Raw genomic sequence first — 23,331 nt, forward strand, 5'->3', positions numbered from 1 at the left:
TGTGGTCCAGGGTCACAAATATAAAAGAAGGCATTATTTAAATGAAAATGAAACCAGGAAAACAAAAATGAAAACAAAAGAACCAGGAATATTCACTGACTCACTATTAAGCAGAAACTCTTTTGTAATTTTCCCCAGCTGGTTATAAAATACAATACAATACTACAGTATGCTTTCTTTTTCATTATGTTTCACTAGATTATGAGCCCTAAAACAAAAATAATAAATAAAAATAGCCTCTATTGTTAAATATGACTGTCTATGTTTGAAATGTTTATGTTAATGTTACAAAATGTTACGTTTTCTAACCGTTTAAGAACAAATAGAAACTGGTCACTTTCACTGCTCAGGTGTTTAGTTTATTGTAATGAAGTTATAAAATATCTGATGCAGAAAAATCAACACATGTAAAAAGAACACAGGACAGTACCCAGACTCATAAATACAGTATTTACATATTATAGTACACAAGAATAAACAGCAGGGCCTTTGGTCTGGAAGGCTACATGGAAATAAAAAGAGTTTAACGAATTGCTACAGTTCATGAATTATAATTTTTTTATATATATAACCTCTATAGCTCACATAAACAAATGTTTTGGCTTAGTGGAGTAAGGGCCATTCTTTACAGATGTTGTTTAATCAATAAACAACATGCTTCTTTTTCCCATAATGCACCTGAAGGCAAAATAAATCCACTGAATTTACCAGGCACTGAGAATGAGGCACTTGTGCACCTGACTAGCGAGACTGAGGATTGGCACGTGGAGGATGCTACACATGTTGATTATTAGGAGTTCTCCTATGCAGTGGAATCTGATGGCTTCTTGTCTTTCTTCTTCTTTTTCTTGGTCTTCTTGGCCTGGCAGGGTTTGCACACGCAGCACAGGATGCAGGGAGAGGCCAGCAGCAGCAGTGGTGACGTCACTAGCACGATGATGCTGACGCCCACCAGTATACCGACCACCTGAATGCATCACAACGACACAAAAGACACTCAACCGGGATCTTACTGTATGTGTATGTATATTTAATGTCATGATAGTAACAGTCTATAATCTTGCTGATAAAAATGAAAAAGCTGCAAAAATGGGTGCTTTCTAAAACTAGACACCAGAAACTGGTAATATTTCATTTGGAAACTGGTAAATGTCTGACATAATGAAAAACAATGCAAACTGGCATTCCAGCTAACCTGTGTCCTGTTCCACATGACGGAAGCTCTGGAGTGCCCCAGCTTGTTTCGGCATGGCCCTTTATCGTAATGTCTCAGAAATATATCGCCCTGTAACCATAGGGACATTTATATGTACACATTTAGCAGACACATTTATCCAAAAAGGCTTACAAATGATAAATGGCAAAACAAAGAAAGATTAAAAAAATATTATTAAAATTGAAAATTAATATTATATTAAAATTGAATTAATTTTGTAATATTATTATTATTATTATTATTATTGAAATTTAATTAAATATTTTTATTGAAAATGAAATATAAAATTACAAATATTCATATATTATTATCATTAATATTATCAAGAAATATTTATAAATATTTTATTAATTTAAGATTTGAATTATAATAATAAATGTGTTCATTTTAAATGACTGTAATAATAATAATAATTTATTATTTATATTAGTATATTACAAGTTCATATATTATTATTCATATTATTATCAGTAGATACTTTATTCATTTTCAATTATAGTAATAAATGTGTTTTCATTTTAAATTATGTAATAATAATAATAATAATTTATTATTTATATTAGTATATTACAAGTTCATATATTATTATTCATATTATTATCAGTAGATACTTTATTCATTTTCAATTATAGTAATAAATGTGTTTTCATTTTAAATTATGTAATAATAATAATAAATGACTATTAAAATTGAAAGTTGTTGTTATTATTATTAGTAAAATTGTTACAATTAATTTAAAAATAATAATATATTAAAATTTAATTAATAGAAAAAACTAATCATATTTTATGGTTGTTATTATTACTATTATTATATTAAAATTTAATTTAAATAAAATATTTAATGAAATATTTATCTATTGTTATTATTCATACTTTTAATTCATTTTTAATTATAATATTAAATGTGTTTTCATTTTAAATGATTATTATTACTATTATTATTATTATACACATGTCCAAAAATCAAGGTGTGCCCATAGTACATGTGCAATGTGTATTGCTTTTAATATTGACTACGTCCAAAAAATATACATTAATGTGGTACTGTGATTGATGATTCATTGTAATACCATGGTATTTCTATTGTCGTAGTGTCCAAAACCTGTGATGTTGTTGGCAGAACATTTGTAAACCCCTAGAATCACTTACATCCAGATTCTGTAGGCAGTACCAGCAGAACGTGTGTTTGCAGCTCTTGCAGAGCATCTGCGCGCAGCCCTGATTGCGCTCTATATAGACGCCACACATTGGACACTGTTTAATGGCTGCATCAGTATCAGCGCTGCTCAGTGCACTGCAGAGACGACACACAGAGCACGTTTACAGGGCCGTGTTATGGAATTGAATGATAAACAGTTGTTCGTTCAGTGGTAAATCGGTCACACTGACCTGTCTGCTGATGGTGCCATCAGCGGCTGGTCCTGGGAGCAGGAGTGACTGTCTATCCAGGGGCTTCTGCAGCCGCAGCAGAAGACGGCATGGCACACGGGGCAGGGCACAGGAACCGGTTTGCCTTCGGTTCCAGGCGTCACACTGCACACGGCCTGACAGTCCAACATGGGACACCAAGCCTTACTGGGGTCTAACTGAACTCCTGAAAGAGACCAAAAGGAAAACTGAGGGAAAAAAACATGCGAAGCTAAAAAGAAAAAGGAGATGTGGCAAAGCCAGTTCACTTGCTTGCAAAATTCACTTCCACATTGACAATTTTTCATCGAGGTTTACTGTTAACAGTCACAAATCCGGGACGTTCTTGTGGTCTCAGGAAGACTTCTGCGAATACTAATGTCACAGTTTACTTTGACACCACAGACGGTCTAGACGATGCCTAGCATTTTGGGAGCAGCTCAGATGCAGACAGAGGCAGTGGAAGAAGAAAATCCCACAGCTTCTGCTGTCTGAATAAGCTCATTGTTTACGCTTCTATAAACGCTGAGCTGGACCCTGGCAGAGTCCGACACAAACCAGCAACATGAACTGTGACTCAGAGAAGCAGCACACTCGTACTTAAGCCGTAGCATAAAACCTTTTCTGATTCCTTCTCTTGCTGTGATATCCCACAATTGTTTTTAGCATTTATATTAAATTACCAGGGTACCAAGTTAATGTGCCAAGAAGCTGTGGTAAAATTACTGTCTGTACTTTCCTACAAAACTATGCCAACATCGGAACTGAGGAAAATGTTTTTTGAAAATAGTTTTTTGATCGAGTACTAATTTCAAATCCAGTTTCACACTACATATCATAGTCTAAGAGATTTGATTTTTGATTTATTTGACATAAATAGTCTAGGAAGCATAAAATTATGCTTCTTTATAAATCACAATGCTTATCTAGAACTGTTTGTTCCTACAGTAACACTATCCTTCAAGAGTGATTATGGAAAGTGGTACATAAATGCATGCATACATACATACATGGACAAGCACATACCTCTTTCAAATCGGAGCCGCTGATAGAGCTCAACCTGATCGCTGGGGGCAAACAAGGCGAGCTGTATAAAGAAGGATATGAATTTATATTCAGGTCATGTTGGAACACATCATGTTTGAACTACAGAACTGCACATGTATAGCACATCAGGTCTTATGTAAGACATAATATACAGTCAGCTGGTCAATATCGTGAAATGATCCTGCTTATCACACATCTACAAAGTAAATAAATAAATAAATTAGATGTTGATTTGAGTAGAAATTATTGTATTATATGACACAAGACTGTGAAAGAAGTCAAAAAAGGGCCATGTAGACAGTTTAGCATTTATATGAAAGAGAATAAAGTTTTCCAGAGACCAGAGTCATGATGCCAGGTAATATTTATATAAGTGTTGAATCATTAGACTTTGATTTATGATGCATTAGTTCACGAAACAGGTTGGTGAAGATCATGAGGGGAAAATAATACTAGGACTTGTGGAAACATTCGACAGTGATGGAAAACATTCATGATAAATAAAGCCATTGTGTTCTTGCTGTGGCAACCGAAAGCAAAATGAACATTTAGGCTAAACAAGCCCGGACAAATTTCATCAAAGCCGTTTGAGTTCACTTTTGATCTATTTTAATTTGCCATGGCATTGTTATATGGTTGCTAAGGTTAAGGCTAATTTTCTCGCTAGGGTGTTCTGAGTGGTTGCTTTTGTGAGTCAACTCCCAAACTCTGTTAATTTACACTACTGTTCAAAAGATTGGGGTCTTTATTCAGAAAGGTTGAATTAATTTAATAAAAAGTGTAAAATGTTTCCAATAAATGCTGTTCTTTTGAACTTTCTATTCACCAAAGAATCCTGAAAAATGCATCACAGTTTCTACAAAATATTAAGCAGCTCAACTGTTTTCAACATTGATAATAATAAGTGTTTCTTAAGCAGCAAGTCAGCATATTAGAAGGATTTCTTAAGGATCATGTGACACTGAAGAAAATTCAGATTTCCATCACAGGGATAATTTACATTTTAACATAATAAAATTAAAAATGGTTCTTATAAATTGTAGTAATATTTCACAGTATTACTCTTTTATCTGTATTTCTGATCAAATAAATGCTGCCTTGGTGAACATACTCTCTAAGAGACTTGTTTAAAAACACTGAACAGTTTTGACCTCAAACTTTTGAACTTTTAAATGGAAGTTTTTGTTGTTGTTGGGAAGGTAAACCATAGGTTTAATTGATTAAAAGTAATTAAAATAGATGTTTGGTAGTGGAAGGATTTCCGTATTGTCAGTGTAAACAACAATGTTTGCGCAGTCAATATTTGTAGCATGAACTGTGGAACTGGAAACTGTTGTTGACTGAGAAAGAAGAAATGAGAGCGAGATAGACAGAAGTACCTCAGAGTCCAGCAGAGTTCCGGTGTTCTTGCAGGCCGGATCAGGGCAGGTAATGGCACTGCCTGCGCCGCCCCGAATAGCCAGCTGGACATACTGCCTTAAACACTGCAAACACAACACAGGGACTTTTGTACAGTCTGTCTATATATATATATATACTGTAAAAAGTATTTAGTCAGCCACTACAATGTGATTTTCTGGATTTTTTTCCCTCATTTTGTCTCTCATAGTTGAGGTATACCTATGATGAAAATTACAGGCCTCTCTCATCTTTTTAAGTGGGAGAACTTGCACAATTGGTGGCTGACTAAATACTTTTTTGCCCCATTGTATATATAGTGTGTGTGTTATGATGAGGTTCTATTATACACTGTAAAAAAAAAAAGTTGAGCCAACTTAAAATTTTAAGGCAACAAACTTCAGCAGATTTTTGAGTTTTCTCAACTTGTTGTTTTAAGTTTATACAACAAAAAATTGAGAATCTCCCACAAAAACAAGTTGAGCAAACTCAAAAATCTGCTGAAGCTGGTAAAAAATGTTTTTTTAAGTTCGCTCAACTTTTTTTTTTTTACAGTGTAGTTTCTGTAATATTTTATATTTTTCATTTTCATTACAGTTTTAGTCATTTTGTTTATGCCATTTTTATTAGTTTTTGTGCTATTTTAAGAATGTGTATATATTGTTTTTATTATTCATTTCAGTTTCGGTTCTAGTTGTGTTAGTACATTGAGTTAAATAAAAATGAAAAAATGTTGCCTTGGCAACTAGCTGATTTAAAACAAGCTTTTTTATTTTATTTTAGTAAACTTTTATTTCAAGTAATGCAAATCATTTTTTTTTTCTGTTTTCATTATATCCCCTAGTCAGGTTAATCAATTGTTCAGAATTAGCTAAACGCTGTTTTTATAGAGTATTATCAATATTTATGCTTTTCAGGCAATTCTTGAATGAAAGTTGGAGTACAGTAGAAAGTTTTAACTTCAAAATACCACACGTCAGCTTAAAAAAACCATTAAAAGTCAAATGATTTGTAAGTCTGACCCACAAGATTTATTTCAGAGGAATAGGCTGTTTGGCTAATCTTAAACGGCATGTGAAAGAAAATATCCCCCACTCGGTGAGACTGAACACTATGTGCTTTGTTTACTGCATTTCCACCTTTCACGTCAACCTTGTGCTAATAAACCAGGCCACAGCTAGAGATAAACACCTGTTTATTTGTGAACATGATTTTCCTATATCACTAATACTTGCGTATGTAATAGCAACGACATATTCTGCTGCATGACAACACGCTGCAGAGTTGAAGATAAAGGTTTATTCAGCAATGCTCTTACCTGCACACAGAACACACAGTTACAGGACTGCAGTGTGCTGGTCTCCAGCTCAGGACAGTCGGTCAGGCAGAGTTTGCAGAGGATCATGGCTTTTTCTGCCTCCATGCCAGCCTGCTGTTGTTGTTTAGCCCTTCAACTTCAGAAATAGTGGAGTGACGTCCTCCATGCTTCTAAAGAGAGGAACAAACAAAGCTGAGCCGGATAGATTGCAACGTTTGAGTTCTAACATCAGAAAGGTTTCAAAACACAGATTATGCACTGCAATTGAGTAATAATGGAAAGAAAGCTCTTCGGCAGAAATGTGAAATCATTCTTCTGAATCAGATGTCAGGAGAATCACACGCAGACAATACAGACGCATTTAATGACTGTAAAAACTCACTGTTAGTCGGAAGCTCTGTTATTAGCTGACTGTCTAATCTCATTTGTGTTGTGTACACCAACTCAAAACCTGCTCAGCCTGCTCTCTTAATGGAACACCAAACGAGTCGATCCAGAGGAACAAGACATCTTCCACCCAGAATGAACTCACTGCTTTATGAAGTCTTTCAGTCAACATTCCCGTCCCGCATGGCGACCGAATCCCAAACGGGAAGAAGTCATAATAACATAATCCAGGATAAAGCTAGATTAGAGGGCCCCGCCTGCCTCGACAGGTCAGAAAAATAGAGAACGGGATAAAAGCGTGAGGTGGAGAGAATGGTGACATTTTTATCCATGACACATTTGTGCTCTTTACATTTGTCTCCTCTGTCACGATCAATGTGCATAACATCACTGCCCTAAATGTCCGCTGTCTGTCCAGTCAGTATTGATTGGCAATACACGTGTGACGTCCACTGACACTTGTGAGTTTTTTCCTGCCATGTCATTGTACTTTTGACAGAGGGCTTGCACTGTTTTTGGAGTTTCACCCCTTGTGACCGAACAAGAATAAAGACTTAGGAAGAAATGGTATTAGGAAATGTGCTGAATCACTCTAAGTACGTGTGTGTGTGTGCTTATGTGTGTGTGTGTTTGTATAAATAATCGCAAAAGCAAAAACAGGACTCTTTTTTTTTTTCCAAATCCCAAACCAAAGAATAAAGGGTCAGAAACAAACGGTATTAGGAAATGTGCCGAATCAATGTCTGGCAGGAATATGATTAACATCCTGAATCTCTATTGATCAGCCTGAAAACACACTTGGTCACACCTCATAAAGTGGGTCAATCAGTAAATCTAGGTGAGCTTTCTGGCAGTTCTCAGCAGTGAACATTATTTGCATATACTTTGGTTTTGAGCACAGGGAAATGAATCACATGGCTTTGCCAACAATGATTAATATCATGATGCAGTGAAATCTTGCCAAATGAGGAACCAAAAATAATCCAGCTCTATGGTCATTTTAGTACATAACTATTCAGTGCTTATTTTTGATGTTTGTCTTTTTTTTTTTTTGACTTCACTGTTTGGCCAAAGTAATACAAATTAAACAGGACAGCTGATTTAAATTTAATTCTTTATTATCATAACCTTTTATCTAGACCAGAATATTGCATGTAAGTCTGTAAGAAGTGGCATAATATTATACTACATTTGCACATTTTCTAAATCCATAAAATTTGCAAAAATGTGCAGTATACAACTAGAATACACTGATAAATACTACGCAACCCAAACGACATAATGTATGAGTAGGTGCTACATTTAATAAGGAACTTACTTTGTTACCTTTAAAGAAGTATGTTCTACATAGTATGCATGTGTGTAGTAAGAATTCAATTTAGACATACTACATGAGCCATGCTGACATTGTCATGTGACCTACAGCATCAGTTACGCTGCTTTACTAGAATCTTAGAATCTAGTTAGAAAGTTACTCAACCTGGCACTGTATATTTCAAATATTGTTGGCTCGCTGACGAATGGCTTTTGTTTCCCTTTTGAAAGTCGCTTTGGATAAACGCGTCTCCCAAATGCATAAATGTAAATGTAAATTCATGACTCCTCTCCTGTGGCCTAATGGGATGGTTACTCTGAGTCCATTGGATGCGCACTTCAGAATCTTGGTGGAAGAATTCATCTGCGTACTTCGCCTATTTTACGTTTACGTACTTTGTCGCCAACTGTTTAGTAGAAAAGCAGGCATACAGCATTTGGAGAGAGTGCATGTTAGACATCCATCCCACAATGCAATGTATTCGATATGAGAGACAAACCAGAATGCATAAATCTCCTTGATTCACTTAATCAGATTGACAAAACCTTTTTACACAAACTTTATAACAATACCTCTATTTACTCATTGTGACCATGTGACACTGAAGTAGATTTCTCTTTATGTAAATTAAAACGCTAGTATTCAATTCAGGACAAGTCCATTGTCCGATGTGACGTTGTATAGCTTCTTCCGCGTTAATAAAAAAAACAAAAAAACAATTCTGTTAATAAATGTCAGTGTTATTGTAACTTTAGTAGGCTACGGTTACTGTCAGGCATAAAAGACACATTTAACATTCTTCATTTTCACGCAAAAACACTACAAGACAAATCAGCTCAAATACAGACCAGGTAGTAGTGCCTTAAAGCCTAATGTGTTGCCTACCTAGACCGCATTTTTCGGTATAACAAGCACCCCAAAATCAGAACGACGACTTCAAATAGTTCGGTATTTACAGTAGGTGTGGTACAATATGTTTTAATAAACTCACCTCACCTTTCACTGCACTCGTGTCTGGAGTCTGTTCTGCTCCACCGCAGTGATTATCACACGCGCATCTGATAATGAAGATGCTGCTGAAGATTCTTGGATGATCGACAGACAGTCTGGTTTACATCCCCGCCCATTCACCTCGATCGTGAAGAGGTGCAGTGAGTTACAACCGTCATGTTCCACAAGGGTGCGTGTGTGTATTTGTGTGAAGTTATCGGACTGTGTGAAAGGGTTTGGCCACTTCCTGTTTTCTCCTCCCACTGACGTTTAACGTGAAGTCTTTCAGTCAACATTCCCGTCCGCATGGCGACCGAATCCCAAACGGGAAGAAGTCATAATAACATAATCCAGGATAAAGCTAGATTAGAGGGCCCCGCCTGCCTCGACAGGTCAGAAAAATAGAGAACGGGATAAAAGCGTGAGGTGGAGAGAATGGTGACATTTTTATCCATGACACATTTGTGCTCTTTACATTTGTCTCCTCTGTCACGATCAATGTGCATAACATCACTGCCCTAAATGTCCGCTGTCTGTCCAGTCAGTATTGATTGGCAATACACGTGTGACGTCCACTGACACTTGTGAGTTTTTTCCTGCCATGTCATTGTACTTTTGACAGAGGGCTTGCACTGTTTTTGGAGTTTCACCCCTTGTGACCGAACAAGAATAAAGACTTAGGAAGAAATGGTATTAGGAAATGTGCTGAATCACTCTAAGTACGTGTGTGTGTGTGTGTGTGTGTGTGTGTGTGTGCTTATGTGCGTGTGTGTTTGTATAAATAATCGCAAAAGCAAAAACAGGACTCTTTTTTTTTCCAAATCCCAAACCAAAGAATAAAGGGTCAGAAACAAACGGTATTAGGAAATGTGCCGAATCAATGTCTGGCAGGAATATGATTAACATCCTGAATCTCTATTGATCAGCCTGAAAACACACTTGGTCACACCTCATAAAGTGGGTCAATCAGTAAATCTAGGTGAGCTTTCTGGCAGTTCTCAGCAGTGAACATTATTTGCATATACTTTGGTTTTGAGCACAGGGAAATGAATCACATGGCTTTGCCAACAATGATTAATATCATGATGCAGTGAAATCTTGCCAAATGAGGAACCAAAAATAATCCAGCTCTATGGTCATTTTAGTACATAACTATTCAGTGCTTATTTTTGATGTTTGTCTTTTTTTTTTTTTTGACTTCACTGTTTGGCCAAAGTAATACAAATTAAACAGGACAGCTGATTTAAATTTAATTCTTTATTATCATAACCTTTTATCTAGACCAGAATATTGCATGTAAGTCTGTAAGAAGTGGCATAATATTATACTACATTTGCACATTTTCTAAATCCATAAAATTTGCAAAAATGTGCAGTATACAACTAGAATACACTGATAAATACTACGCAACCCAAACGACATAATGTATGAGTAGGTGCTACATTTAATAAGGAACTTACTTTGTTACCTTTAAAGAAGTATGTTCTACATAGTATGCATGTGTGTAGTAAGAATTCAATTTAGACATACTACATGAGCCATGCTGACATTGTCATGTGACCTACAGCATCAGTTACGCTGCTTTACTAGAATCTTAGAATCTAGTTAGAAAGTTACTCAACCTGGCACTGTATATTTCAAATATTGTTGGCTCGCTGACGAATGGCTTTTGTTTCCCTTTTGAAAGTCGCTTTGGATAAACGCGTCTCCCAAATGCATAAATGTAAATGTAAATTCATGACTCCTCTCCTGTGGCCTAATGGGATGGTTACTCTGAGTCCATTGGATGCGCACTTCAGAATCTTGGTGGAAGAATTCATCTGCGTACTTCGCCTATTTTACGTTTACGTACTTTGTCGCCAACTGTTTAGTAGAAAAGCAGGCATACAGCATTTGGAGAGTGCATGTTAGACATCCATCCCACAATGCAATGTATTCGATATGAGAGACAAACCAGAATGCATAAATCTCCTTGATTCACTTAATCAGATTGACAAAACCTTTTTACACAAACTTTATAACAATACCTCTATTTACTCATTGTGACCATGTGACACTGAAGTAGATTTCTCTTTATGTAAATTAAAACGCTAGTATTCAATTCAGGACAAGTCCATTGTCCGATGTGACGTTGTATAGCTTCTTCCGCGTTAATAAAAAAAACAAAAAAACAATTCTGTTAATAAATGTCAGTGTTATTGTAACTTTAGTAGGCTACGGTTACTGTCAGGCATAAAAGACACATTTAACATTCTTCATTTTCACGCAAAAACACTACAAGACAAATCAGCTCAAATACAGACCAGGTAGTAGTGCCTTAAAGCCTAATGTGTTGCCTACCTAGACCGCATTTTTCGGTATAACAAGCACCCCAAAATCAGAACGACGACTTCAAATAGTTCGGTATTTACAGTAGGTGTGGTACAATATGTTTTAATAAACTCACCTCACCTTTCACTGCACTCGTGTCTGGAGTCTGTTCTGCTCCACCGCAGTGATTATCACACGCGCATCTGATAATGAAGATGCTGCTGAAGATTCTTGGATGATCGACAGACAGTCTGGTTTACATCCCCGCCCATTCACCTCGATCGTGAAGAGGTGCAGTGAGTTACAACCGTCATGTTCCACAAGGGTGCGTGTGTGTATTTGTGTGAAGTTATCGGACTGTGTGAAAGGGTTTGGCCACTTCCTGTTTTCTCCTCCCACTGACGTTTAACGTTAACTCTTTCACAGATGAGTCTTGGAATATTCTCAAATTGTGCTTGGAATTTAAATAGCTTAATGTATATAACTTACTGTAATTACAGGTGTATCTCAATAAATTAGAATGTCGTGGAAAAGTTCATTTATTTCAGTAATTCGACTCAAATTGTGAAACTCGTGTATTAAATAAATTAAATTCACACAGACTTAAGTAGTTTAAGTCTTTGGTTCTTTTAATTGTGATGATTTTGGCTCACATTTAACAACAACCCACCAATTCACTATCTCAACAAATTAGAATAACGTTACTTCATAAGACCAATAAAAAAAAAACATGTTGAGTGAGTTGTTGGCCTTCTGGAAAGTATGTTCATTTACTGTATATGTACTCAATACTTGGTAGGGGCTCCTTTTGCTTTAATTACTGCCTCAATTCGGCGCGGCATGGAGGTGATCAGTTTGTGGCACTGCTGAGGTGGTATGGAAGCCCAGGTTTCTTTGACAGTGGCCTTCAGCTCATCTGCATTTTTTGGTCTCTTGTTTCTCATTTTCCTCTTGACAATACCCCATCGTTTCTCTATGGGGTTCAGGTCTGGTGAGTTTGCTGGCCAGTCAAGCACACCAACACCATGATCATTTAACCAACTTTTGGTGCTTTTGGCAGTGTGGGCAGGTGCCAAATCCTGCTGGAAAATGAAATCAGCATATTTAAAAAGCTGGTTAGCAGAAGGAAGCATGAAGTGCTCCAAAATTTCTTGGTAAACGGGTGCAGTGACTTTGATTTTCAAAAAACACAATGGACCAACACCAGCAGATGACAGATGACACCCCAAATCATCACAGACTGTGGAAACTTAACACTGAACTTCAAGCAACTTGGGCTATGAGCTTCTCCACCCTTCCTCCAGACTCTAGGACCTTGGTTTCCAAATAAAATACAAAACTTGCTCTCATCTGAAAAGAGGACTTTGAACCACTGGGCAACAGTCCAGTTCTTCTTCTCCTTAGCCCAGATAAGACGCCTCTGACGTTGTCTGTGGTTCAGGAGTGGCTTAACAAGAGCAATACGACAACTGTAGCCACACGTCTGTGTGTGGTGGCTCTTGATGCCTTGACCCCAGCCTCAGTCCATTCCTTGTGAAGTTCACCCAAATTCTTGAATCGATTTTGCTTGACAATCCTCATAAGGCTGTGGTTCTCTCGGTTGGTTGTGTATCTTTTTCTTCCACACTTTTTCCTTCCACTCAACGTTCTGTTAACATGCTTGGATACAGCACTCTGTGAACAGCCAGCTTCTTTGGCAATGAATGTTTGTGGCTTACCCTCCTTGTGAAGGGTGTCAATGATTGTCTTCTGGACAACTGTCAGATCAGCAGCCTTCCCCATGATTGTGTAGCCTAGTGAACCAAACTGAGAGATCATTTTGAAGGCTCAGGAAACCTTTGCAGGTGTTTTGAGTTGATTAGCTGATTGGCATGTCACCATATTCTAATTTGTTGAGATTGAGATTGTGAATTGGTGGGTTTTTGTTAAATGTGAGCCAAAATCATCACAATTAAAAGAACCAAAGACTTAAACTACTTCAGTCTGTGTGAATTGAATTTATTTAATACGCAAGTTTCACAATTTGAGTTGAATTACTGAAATAAATGAACTTTTCCACGACATTCTAATTTGAGATCCACATGTATATTTAATAATCTAAAGCACCAGTAATAGCATTAATAATTAATATGTAGGCCTACATTATTGAAGGTTAGTATATAAACAATATGCATATTCATAATGCATAATAATAATAATAATAATAACTTCATATATTGTAGCCTATATAAATTATATGAACATTGTCTATAACAGTAGTACAACTGCTGGGGTTTTACTTCTCTCATCTTGATTTATTTCACTAATTCCATTCAAAAGTGAAACTTGTATATTATATTCATTCATTACACACAGACTGATATATTTCAAATGTTTATTTCTTTTAATTTTGATGATTAGAGCTTACAGCTCATGAAAGTCAAAAATCAGTATCTCAAAATATTAGAATATTACTTAAGACCAATAAAAAGAAAGGGTTTTTAGAAATCTTGGCCAACTGAAAAGTATGAAAATGAAAAGTATGAGCATGTACAGCACTCAATACTTAGTTGGGGCTCCTTTTGGCTGAATTACTGCAGCAATGCGGCGTGGCATGGAGTCGATCAGTCTGTGGCACTGCTCAGGTGTTATGAGAGCCCAGGTTGCTCTGATAGTGGCCTTCAGCTCATCTGCATTGTTGGGTCTGGTGTCTCTCATCTTCCTCTTGACAATACCCTACAGATTCTCTATGGGGTTCAGGTCTGGCGAGTTTGCTGGCCAATCAAGCACAGTAACACTATGGTCATTGAACCAGCTTTTGGTACCTTTGGCAGTGTGGGCAGGTGCCAAATCCTGCTGGAAAATGAAATCAGCATCTCCATAAAGCTTGTCAACAGAAGGAAGCATGAAGTGCTCCAAAATTTCTTGGTAAACGGGTGCAGTGACTTTGATTTTCAAAAACACAATGGACCAACACCAGCAGATGACATGGCAGCCCAAATCATCACAGACTGTGGAAACTTAACACTGAACTTCAAGCAACTTGGGCTATGAGCTTCTCCACCCTTCCTCCAGACTCTAGGACCTTGGTTTCCAAATAAAATACAAAACTTGCTCTCATCTGAAAAGAGGACTTTGAACCACTGGGCAACAGTCCAGTTCTTCTTCTCCTTAGCCCAGATAAGACGCCTCTGACGTTGTCTGTGGTTCAGGAGTGGCTTAACAAGAGCAATACGACAACTGTAGCCACACGTCTGTGTGTGGTGGCTCTTGATGCCTTGACCCCAGCCTCAGTCCATTCCTTGTGAAGTTCACCCAAATTCTTGAATCGATTTTGCTTGACAATCCTCATAAGGCTGTGGTTCTCTCGGTTGGTTGTGTATCTTTTTCTTCCACACTTTTTCCTTCCACTCAACTTTCTGTTAACATGCTTGGATACAGCACTCTGTGAACAGCCAGCTTCTTTGGCAATGAATGTTTGTGGCTTACCCTCCTTGTGAAGGGTGTCAATGATTGTCTTCTGGACAACTGTCAGATCAGCAGCCTTCCCCATGATTGTGTAGCCTAGTGAACCAAACTGAGAGATCATTTTGAAGGCTCAGGAAACCTTTGCAGGTGTTTTGAGTTGATTAGCTGATTGGCATGTCACCATATTCTAATTTGTTGAGATTGAGATTGTGAATTGGTGGGTTTTTGTTAAATGTGAGCCAAAATCATCACAATTAAAAGAACCAAAGACTTAAACTACTTCAGTCTGTGTGAATTGAATTTATTTAATACGCAAGTTTCACAATTTGAGTTGAATTACTGAAATAAATGAACTTTTCCACGACATTCTAATTTGAGATCCACATGTATATTTAATAATCTAAAGCACCAGTAATAGCATTAATAATTAATATGTAGGCCTACATTATTGAAGGTTAGTATATAAACAATATGCATATTCATAATGCATAATAATAATAACTTCATATATTGTAGCCTATATAAATTATATGAACATTGTCTATAACAGTAGTACAACTGCTGGGGTTTTACTTCTCTCATCTTGCTTTACTCTCAAAACTATCAAACTAAATTTGAAACACAACAGGGATGTAATAATGCTTATTTCACTGTCCCATTCTAAAACCTTGGATTTTTATTTATATTAACTAGTTAAATGCATTAGAGAGCGTTTATGTTCAGTATCAGGAGATGAGGAAGCTAAATACATGTTTTATCATGTAATATTATAGGCTAAATATTATATAGTCATTTTAATTTCATAATAAACAAGCGTGTACAACAGTACCCTCTAGTGCCAAAATAAAATGACTACACAGGGGACAAACTGTTCTGGTGTCATGTTACCTAAATATTACAACCTCAACATATTCAAACCCTGACATAAGAAAGATACCGGAGTTGTCTTGAGGCGTTTCCTCCTCGTATGCTTTCACTGAAGCAGATATGATGACTAATAACAAGAAACATGCTCACATATGACATCAGTAGATGACATAATGTATTTCCATTGCTCTAGTCTAGATCATGGGCTTGACATTCATATATCCATAACATTCCATTACGACCAATTTACTCCAGTACTCACCCTCAGATCCCAATCTAATGAAGTGTTATCAAAGATACAAAAACGGTGACGGTGTAGTGAGAGACACCATTTGTATGCTCCATGCAGTGTTCATATAGCTCAATATAAGTCTATGATCTGTGTGAATGCCTTTGTGTTTGAGGGGCATTTCTCATCCATCATGCTGTGCAGATTTTGCTCCTGCAGTTACCATAAGGCTCTCATTACAAGGGAAACTGGCTGCAAGTGTTCAGGCGAGTGCTTTGGCTTGGCTCAGGCCACAGTAATCTGATGCTGCACCTTGCGTTCAGTGCATCGCTGGCATTTCTCAGTCAACATTCCTCCAGGCTTTAAAAGGATGTTGGCATCATTGCAGTCCTCTAAACCTGCATGTAATTGCCTAATGTATCTGTCAAGTTCAGGGACGAACCAGCTGAAATGTGGTCTCAATGCTCTTTGAAGCAATGTTACTAATTCTGATTTTGGTGCTTTAGTAATCATTAAAAGTCGTTTTATTAAATATAGTGAATTAAAGTCATTCAGATTTTCGTCTTTGTCTTGTGAGCTGTGGTGTGTCAGCTGCTAAACCACCTGAACACTGTAATAGTATAACAACACACACAGCACAATCACAGATAATCTTGGGTGAATATTTATGTATGTAGCCTATGAATTTATGTATGTGTTTGTTTGTTTATTAGTTTGAGCCTTGTGACATTATTCCATGACAATTAGAAACATTTCACCCCCAGATTCTCATTATGGTAATACATTTGAGGATGTTTTACTTGTGATGGATTTGTGTGTGTTCATTCCTCTGTTTTACTCTAAAAAAAAAAAAAAAAAGAACAGTAGAAATTATAGATAATGACAGTAAAAAAAAAAAAAAGGAAAAAAGAAAACTACCAGATTGCAGAAAAATGTATATTTTAATACAACATTTTGTTCTTTTGTTCATTTATTTGTTTATAATTACCCATTTTATCCCCAGAAATTGGGGGAAATTATTTAATAGCGGCTTCATTATCAGTGATATTGGCTTTTACTTGGTAAAAATATGCCATTAAACAAATATTTATAATATTTTTTTATAGCATCTCATTTGATTTTGAGGTGAAATATGATGCGGACAATTTCTTGATGGGTGTCATGGGACCGTTTTTTGTTTTTATCAATATGGTTGAAACTATATGTAAGTTTTATTTTATTTATTTATTTAAATTTGGTGGTGGGGTACCAAATTCTGCAAACAGAGAATTGCTTTATGGTAGCAACAAATGCACGTGTACAGCTATCCACTGTAGTTCCAGTGATATTTACGACAGTGAATTCCACGTACTGAACTGTAGAGGGCTTCAAAGTCGCAAAAATACACACACACACACAAAATACATATAGCTGCCTAAACACTTGTATGACAGGTTGCTGCACGTTGAGGACAAATTTAACAATCGTCCTACAGGAATCTCTAAGAGAGGCCTCTTTCATCAGTAAACTCGAGAAAGTTCATACTGCTGAGTGATGGACTATACTATACATCACACCTACAGAACATCAATCAGACAGAATGGTTTGAGTTTGACATGCTGCTCTGAATGCTACAGTGTGACATAACAATGGTGCGCAGCGTTTGCATAGGTGCTGACAACCGAGAGAGACAACAAGGACCCTTAAACATGAGATGAGTGTCAGAGATATCTGCACCTTTTTCTATTTTTATCTTTTTAGAACATCGTGGATGCTTTGCATGGACTTTTAAAGGTTACATTGCTTCTACCTGTACATTAAATACCACACATAAAATGTATATTGCATTTAACTTAACATTTTTAGGGCATGGCACCAGTCAGCATCTAGTTTTGTTGCTATCAGCAATAACCATAATGTTTTGACGCACATACAACAGGAAATCTGAGATCAGATGGGTCCTTTGACACTGTTGACCTCCTGGTGAAGCTGTTAGTCTTGCATTTCAGTTAAATGGTCGTGGGATTAGTCATTTTCCCACCTCGTCAAACTACACCAATCTGAAGAGACTCCTGTGGGGTTGATGGCAGGGTGTAAAAATAGTAACAAACCCTATTTATAAGACCCAGGAACACTCAGGAGGGAAGCAGCAGCCTTTATCAGATCTGACTGATAACTTTCTTATCCAGTTTTAATTTGGCTTCTATTTTTTGACAGCTCACTGGATGAGATGCATTGCCTGAGCAGGAAGCCCAGGTCATATCTGCTGAACTCCTACAGTGATTTTCAGGAGACTGATGAGATTGCCAGAGAATCATATGAGGCCACCTGGTTAGACCTACTGATGGAGACGAGACCAGAATACAAGTATGCATTTCTGTTTCTTACTATACTTGCAGGAATACTTCACCCCAAAATTAAAAATGTTAATATTTACTTGCTCTTATGTTGTTCCGAGCCTGTATGCTGTTATTACAAACTCTGAAGAATCAATAGCAGTTAATAGTGATCATAACTGTCAAGCTCCAGGGCAAAAATATTGTAAAATCATAATAAAATAGTTGTTTTCACTCATGCTATACATTTGTAGCCTTCTGAAATCATACAGATCAAAATGTATTAATTTATTAAATATTGTCCCCTCTGATCAGCTCTCATATCTTGCATTCTGTATTTTCAAAGTGGTGCATCACATCAACCCTGGTGTGATGGTTCATTTCCTGTCTGTTCATCACACAATGTTATCATATGGCTTCAGAAGATAGTGCACAAGTTTAATGGACTTATAGCGCTTTTAATTTTTTTGTTGTTGTTGTTTTTTGAGGGGTAAAATATGAGGACAAAAACAGAATTGTAATTTTTGGGTAAAATATTCCTTTACTACACTCACTTTACCTCTGATTAATACAAATGAATAAAACTAATAAACAAAAATAAAAAGACTAAAACCCTTTCATTTCATCAGATTTTTTTTATTATATACAGGTGCTGGTCGTATAATTAGAATATCATCAAAAAGTTGATTTATTTCACTAATTCCATTCAAAAAGTGAAACTTGTATATTATATTCATTCATTACACACAGACTGATATATTTCAAATGTTTATTTCTTTTAATTTTGATGATTAGAGCTTACAGCTCATGAAAGTCAAAAATCAGTATCTCAAAATATTAGAATATTACTTAAGACCAATACAAAGAAAGGGTTTTAGAAATCTTGGCCAACTGAAAAGTATGAAAATGAAAAGTATGAGCATGTACAGCACTCAATACTTAGTTGGGGCTCCTTTTGGCTGAATTACTGCAGCAATGCGGCGTGGCATGGAGTCGATCAGTCTGTGGCACTGCTCAGGTGTTATGAGAGCCCAGGTTGCTCTGATAGTGGCCTTCAGCTCATCTGCATTGTTGGGTCTGGTGTCTCTCATCTTCCTCTTGACAATACCCTACAGATTCTCTATGGGGTTCAGGTCTGGCGAGTTTGCTGGCCAATCAAGCACAGTAACACTATGGTCATTGAACCAGCTTTTGGTACCTTTGGCAGTGTGGGCAGGTGCCAAGTCCTGCTGGAAAATGAAATCAGCATCTCCATAAAGCTTGTCAACAGAAGGAAGCATGAAGTGCTCTAAAATTTCCTGGTAGATGGCTGCGTTGACTGTGGACTTCAGAAAACACAGTGGACCAACACCAGCAGATGACATGGCAGCCCAAATCATCACTGACTGTGGAAACTTCACACTGGACTTCAAGCAACATGGATTCTGTGCCTCCACTCTTCCTTCAGACTCTGGGACCTTGATTTCCAAATGAAATGTAAAATTTACTTTCATCTGAAAAGAGGACTTTGGACCACTGAGCAACAGTCCAGTTCTTTTTCTCCACAGCCCAGGTAAGATGCTTCTGACGTTGTCTCTGGTTCAGAAGTGGCTTGGTAGCCCTTTTCCTGAAGACGCCTGAGCGTGGTGACTCTTGATGCACTGACTCCAGCTTCAGTTCTCTCCTTGTGAAGCTCTCCCAAGTGTTTGAATCGGCTTTGCTTGACTGTATTCTCAAGCTTGCGGTCATCCCTGTTGCTTGTGCACCTTTTCCTACCCAAATTCTTCCTTCCAGTCAACTTTGCATTTAATATGCTTTGATACAGCACTCTGTAAACAGCCACACCTTTCAGTAATGACCCTCTGTGACTTACCCTCTTTGTGGAGGGTGTCAATGTTCGTCTTCTGGATCATTGCCAAGTCAGCAGTCTTCCCATTATTGTGGTTTCAAAGAACAAGAGATACCCAGAATTTATACTGTAGGGATGGTCATTTATTGAAACTCAAATGTAAATATTCTAATATTTTGAGATACTGATTTTTGACTTTCATGAGCTGTAAGCTCTAATCATCAAAATTGAAAGAAATAAACATTTGAAATATATCAGTCTGTGTGTAATGAATGAATATAATATACAAGTTTCACTTTTTGAATGGAATTAGTGAAATAAATCAACTTTTTGATGATATTCTAATTATATGACCAGCACCTGTATATACACAGTACATATAATTATTATTTTATTTATTGTTCACCAAGAATGCTTTTACTTTATAAAAATACTGTAAAATACAGTATTATTGTGAAATAATATTGCAATTTAAAATAACTGGTTCCATTTTAATATAATGGAATTTAAATAATTTATTCCTGTGATGACAAAGCTGAATTTTCAGCATCATTACTCCAGTCTGGTGTCACATGATCCTTCAGAAATCATTCTATTATGCTGATTAGATGCTCAAGAATTTTTTTTTTCCAGGATTCTTTGACAATTAGAAAGTTCAAAAGAAAAACAATATTACAAAAAATTATTACAATAATTTTGTCACTTTTGATCAATTGTATGCATTACTTAAATAAGTATGTAATTTATTTTTACTAACTTGTACAAGTCCTGCTTCACAGGAGGACACTTGTGGAGAAGGACTCAATGAGAAAGGAGAGCTATGAAAGCAAGCAGGTGGTTCATTTCAAAGTGAGAAGATTCCTAAACCAAACCATTCACATGGGGAGAGAGGGGGAGCCACTGCAGGAATATCATTTACCTTACAGAAACATTCTTCCAATACCAATATTTGTGCCCAGAGATGTCACGCAGCCTGACGTTACCCGTGAGATAAAATCCACCATGGACTCTGAGACTAGTTTAAATGGACTTTGCCTTCAGAAGAGAGAAGTCTCGTCCATCATCAAACATAAGCCAATGGTAATCCAACCCAGGAGTCCAGACTTCAGAGCGTCTAGCCTCATCTCTCCCCCACGAGACACACTCGGCTTCCAGCGACGAGAGTGATGAGCTGATGAAAGCTGTCTGCCATCATGGACACGGATACAATGACAAGTATGGTGGGTGACCTCATGCATACTTAAATACCAAAGCCGTCAAGAGACCTACATGCTCACAATTTGTTTTCATCTGAGACTACCAGAGAAACCTTATCAAAGGAAGATACCACAAAAAAAGTTAATGTCATGCTATTTAACCACATGTTTTATCATTTGAAACATTATCATTGTGCTTTATGTATTTATTTACAATAAATGCCACTTGGTGTGCTATTTAAGACAATAACATTATTCATTTTCTAAATGTGGCTTAAGTGTCCAAATCCTTGCAAAACAAATGGGGAAATATTTAGTAATGGTCTTAAACCTGAATATTATAAATGAAATGAGTCTAAATTGAATGTAATTTTTAATTGTGATCTATATTTGATGTTTAAGGAGCTTTTGATCTATTTCTCAGCAGGTTTACAATGAACTGCAGGACAGACATCTCTGATAGACAACCATCATCTATTCAAAACAGTTAGTTCTTGGAAATAAATGCAATAAATAAAAACTTTCTTCACTGTAAATCTCATTTATATGTATTTATGAAACCATGGCAAACAATAAAACAAACAAACCTGAGTCAAGCAAACTGTAATATATTCTTTCTTGTCAGAAAACATATTACACGTCAGTAACCTCATTTTTATTTTTGTGGTACATATTAGTTATGAACCGTCTTTAGACTGAAAATGAATAAATTGTCTATTATAGTTAATCAGTAATGCAACAAATATGAAAGCATTTGATTAGTCTGCTTTCTACTTGATCCAAAAAACTGAAAGAAAAGAAAAATAGAACTCAGAAGCACAAAAAAATCTGCCTAACAAAACATACACTCTCATGTTCTGATATGATTGTCAAAGACTCAAGGCTCAAGCGGTTTCACAAAAACGTTTGGCATCATAAATAGTTGATAAATAAATCATGGGGATACTTTGGATAAGCAAAGGAAAACATTTAAGGAAGAAAATTCTTGTTTTATATAGAGATCTACACTCCTCACAGTCTGCTGGAGTTTGACGATGCCCCTTTTAGAGTCTCTTCTGCCCTCTTGTGTTTCTGCAGGGTGACCTGGAGCTGCCAGTACCTGAGATACAGCCACATCAAATTCCCATTCTTGCGCTTATCCATGTTCAGTAAATCTGCACAGTGTCTGTCGTTCTTAAAAATGTCCCTGAGATCTTCCTCTAGGTTCAGTTTGGCACCCACCGGGTCTTTAGCCACCTTTAGCAGCAGGTTCTTCTCCATCTCCAGACGATGTTCAGGTTGTTCATGGAGAAACCCTGAAAAGAAAGTGAAAGAATATACCAGTTAATGGGCTGTGAGGATGAAGATCTTTTTTCAAGTTCAGTAAGGTGCTGTTTTGCCACAGTGTGTGTTTCGTTTGTCTGAAACTTATTAAACAAACCAGACTGCACACATCATAAAGCTATATTATTATATTTTGTTTATCTATTATCTGTCTACTGTACTAATGTCATGACATTAGCGACCTGCAACACAACACTGCTAAAGCTGCAACCCTGCAAAGGTGATAAATGCATTTCTCCAGCAGGTGCATTTAAACTGAAAAACACTTATTTAACAACTTATAGATTATATAGAAATGTTATCATTTGACTGTTAAAACGTGTTTTGTTTGCTTACCTTGAACGAACTACAGTCTTTTGCATGAGGTCTTCCAGACAGCTTGGACGATTATACGATTCCACGATTCCATTGAAAACATCCAACAGTAAATTTACTATTTCATAGGGGAGTTGGATACGTTTATAGTAAATTATCCCTATTAAATGCATCGTATAGACTTATGAGTAGTCTTTAAATGAATTGACTATTAATATAATTACTATTAAATGCTAATAGATGCATCTTTATTTACACAAACTGTAGAAATGCAGTTGTACTGAATTTTGAACACCCCTTAACTATAGTGACTTTGGTATAGTCCTGAGAGCGGCGCATTTGAGATTCTAGATACTCGCAGCTGCGCAAGAGGTGCGCAGATGGGATGCGCAGAAGAGGTTGGAGTTCCAAAACCTTCTTT

At 36.7% G+C, this 23,331-nt stretch overlaps 2 protein-coding genes across 5 annotated transcripts; one reads left to right on the forward strand and one right to left on the reverse strand.

Annotated features, from left to right (window-relative positions):
• Nucleotides 1-337: 337 nt before the first annotated feature.
• rnf144b (ring finger protein 144B) lies at nucleotides 338-6,554 on the reverse strand. Its single transcript, XM_058745698.1, is given in 8 exon segments — nucleotides 338-967; nucleotides 1,196-1,285; nucleotides 2,368-2,512; nucleotides 2,608-2,812; nucleotides 3,652-3,712; nucleotides 5,052-5,156; nucleotides 6,389-6,514; nucleotides 6,516-6,554. Coding segments are annotated over 8 exon segments (936 nt in total). The 3' UTR covers nucleotides 338-802.
• Nucleotides 6,555-11,093: 4,539 nt separating this feature from the next.
• Nucleotides 11,094-22,541, forward strand: zmp:0000000930 (telethonin). 4 transcript variants are annotated; one of them, XR_009266400.1, is made up of 4 exons: nucleotides 11,094-11,681; nucleotides 18,130-18,279; nucleotides 20,856-21,296; nucleotides 21,697-22,541. XR_009266400.1 is itself a non-coding variant. In XM_058747105.1 (3 exons), exons 1-3 carry the CDS (start codon nucleotides 11,626-11,628, stop codon nucleotides 21,241-21,243), a joined length of 594 nt encoding a protein of 197 aa, XP_058603088.1. In that variant the 5' UTR covers nucleotides 11,096-11,625; the 3' UTR covers nucleotides 21,244-22,541. The 4 variants fall into 4 exon arrangements, 2 of the variants coding, with proteins under 2 accessions (XP_058603088.1, XP_058603089.1); XR_009266401.1 differs by having other exon boundaries at nucleotides 21,700-22,541; XM_058747105.1 differs by having other exon boundaries at nucleotides 11,096-11,681; nucleotides 20,856-22,541.
• The last annotated feature ends 790 nt before the right edge of the window (nucleotides 22,542-23,331 follow it).

This window comes from Onychostoma macrolepis, chromosome 16 (genome assembly GCF_012432095.1).
Source record: "Onychostoma macrolepis isolate SWU-2019 chromosome 16, ASM1243209v1, whole genome shotgun sequence".
Taxonomy (NCBI): domain Eukaryota; kingdom Metazoa; phylum Chordata; class Actinopteri; order Cypriniformes; family Cyprinidae; genus Onychostoma; species Onychostoma macrolepis.

What these genes read in the sequence shown, in the direction of transcription:
- zmp:0000000930 (XM_058747105.1), top strand. Translation starts at nt 11,626, where the DNA reads ATGATCGACAGACAGTCTGGTTTACATCCCCGCCCATTCACCTCGATC. An exon ending in TTCACCTCGATCGTGAAGAG is followed by an intron (nt 11,682 to 18,129) that starts GTGCAGTGAGTT and finishes ATTTTTTGACAG; the next exon opens with CTCACTGGATGAGATGCATT. An exon ending in GAGACGAGACCAGAATACAA is followed by an intron (nt 18,280 to 20,855) that starts GTATGCATTTCT and finishes CCTGCTTCACAG; the next exon opens with GAGGACACTTGTGGAGAAGG.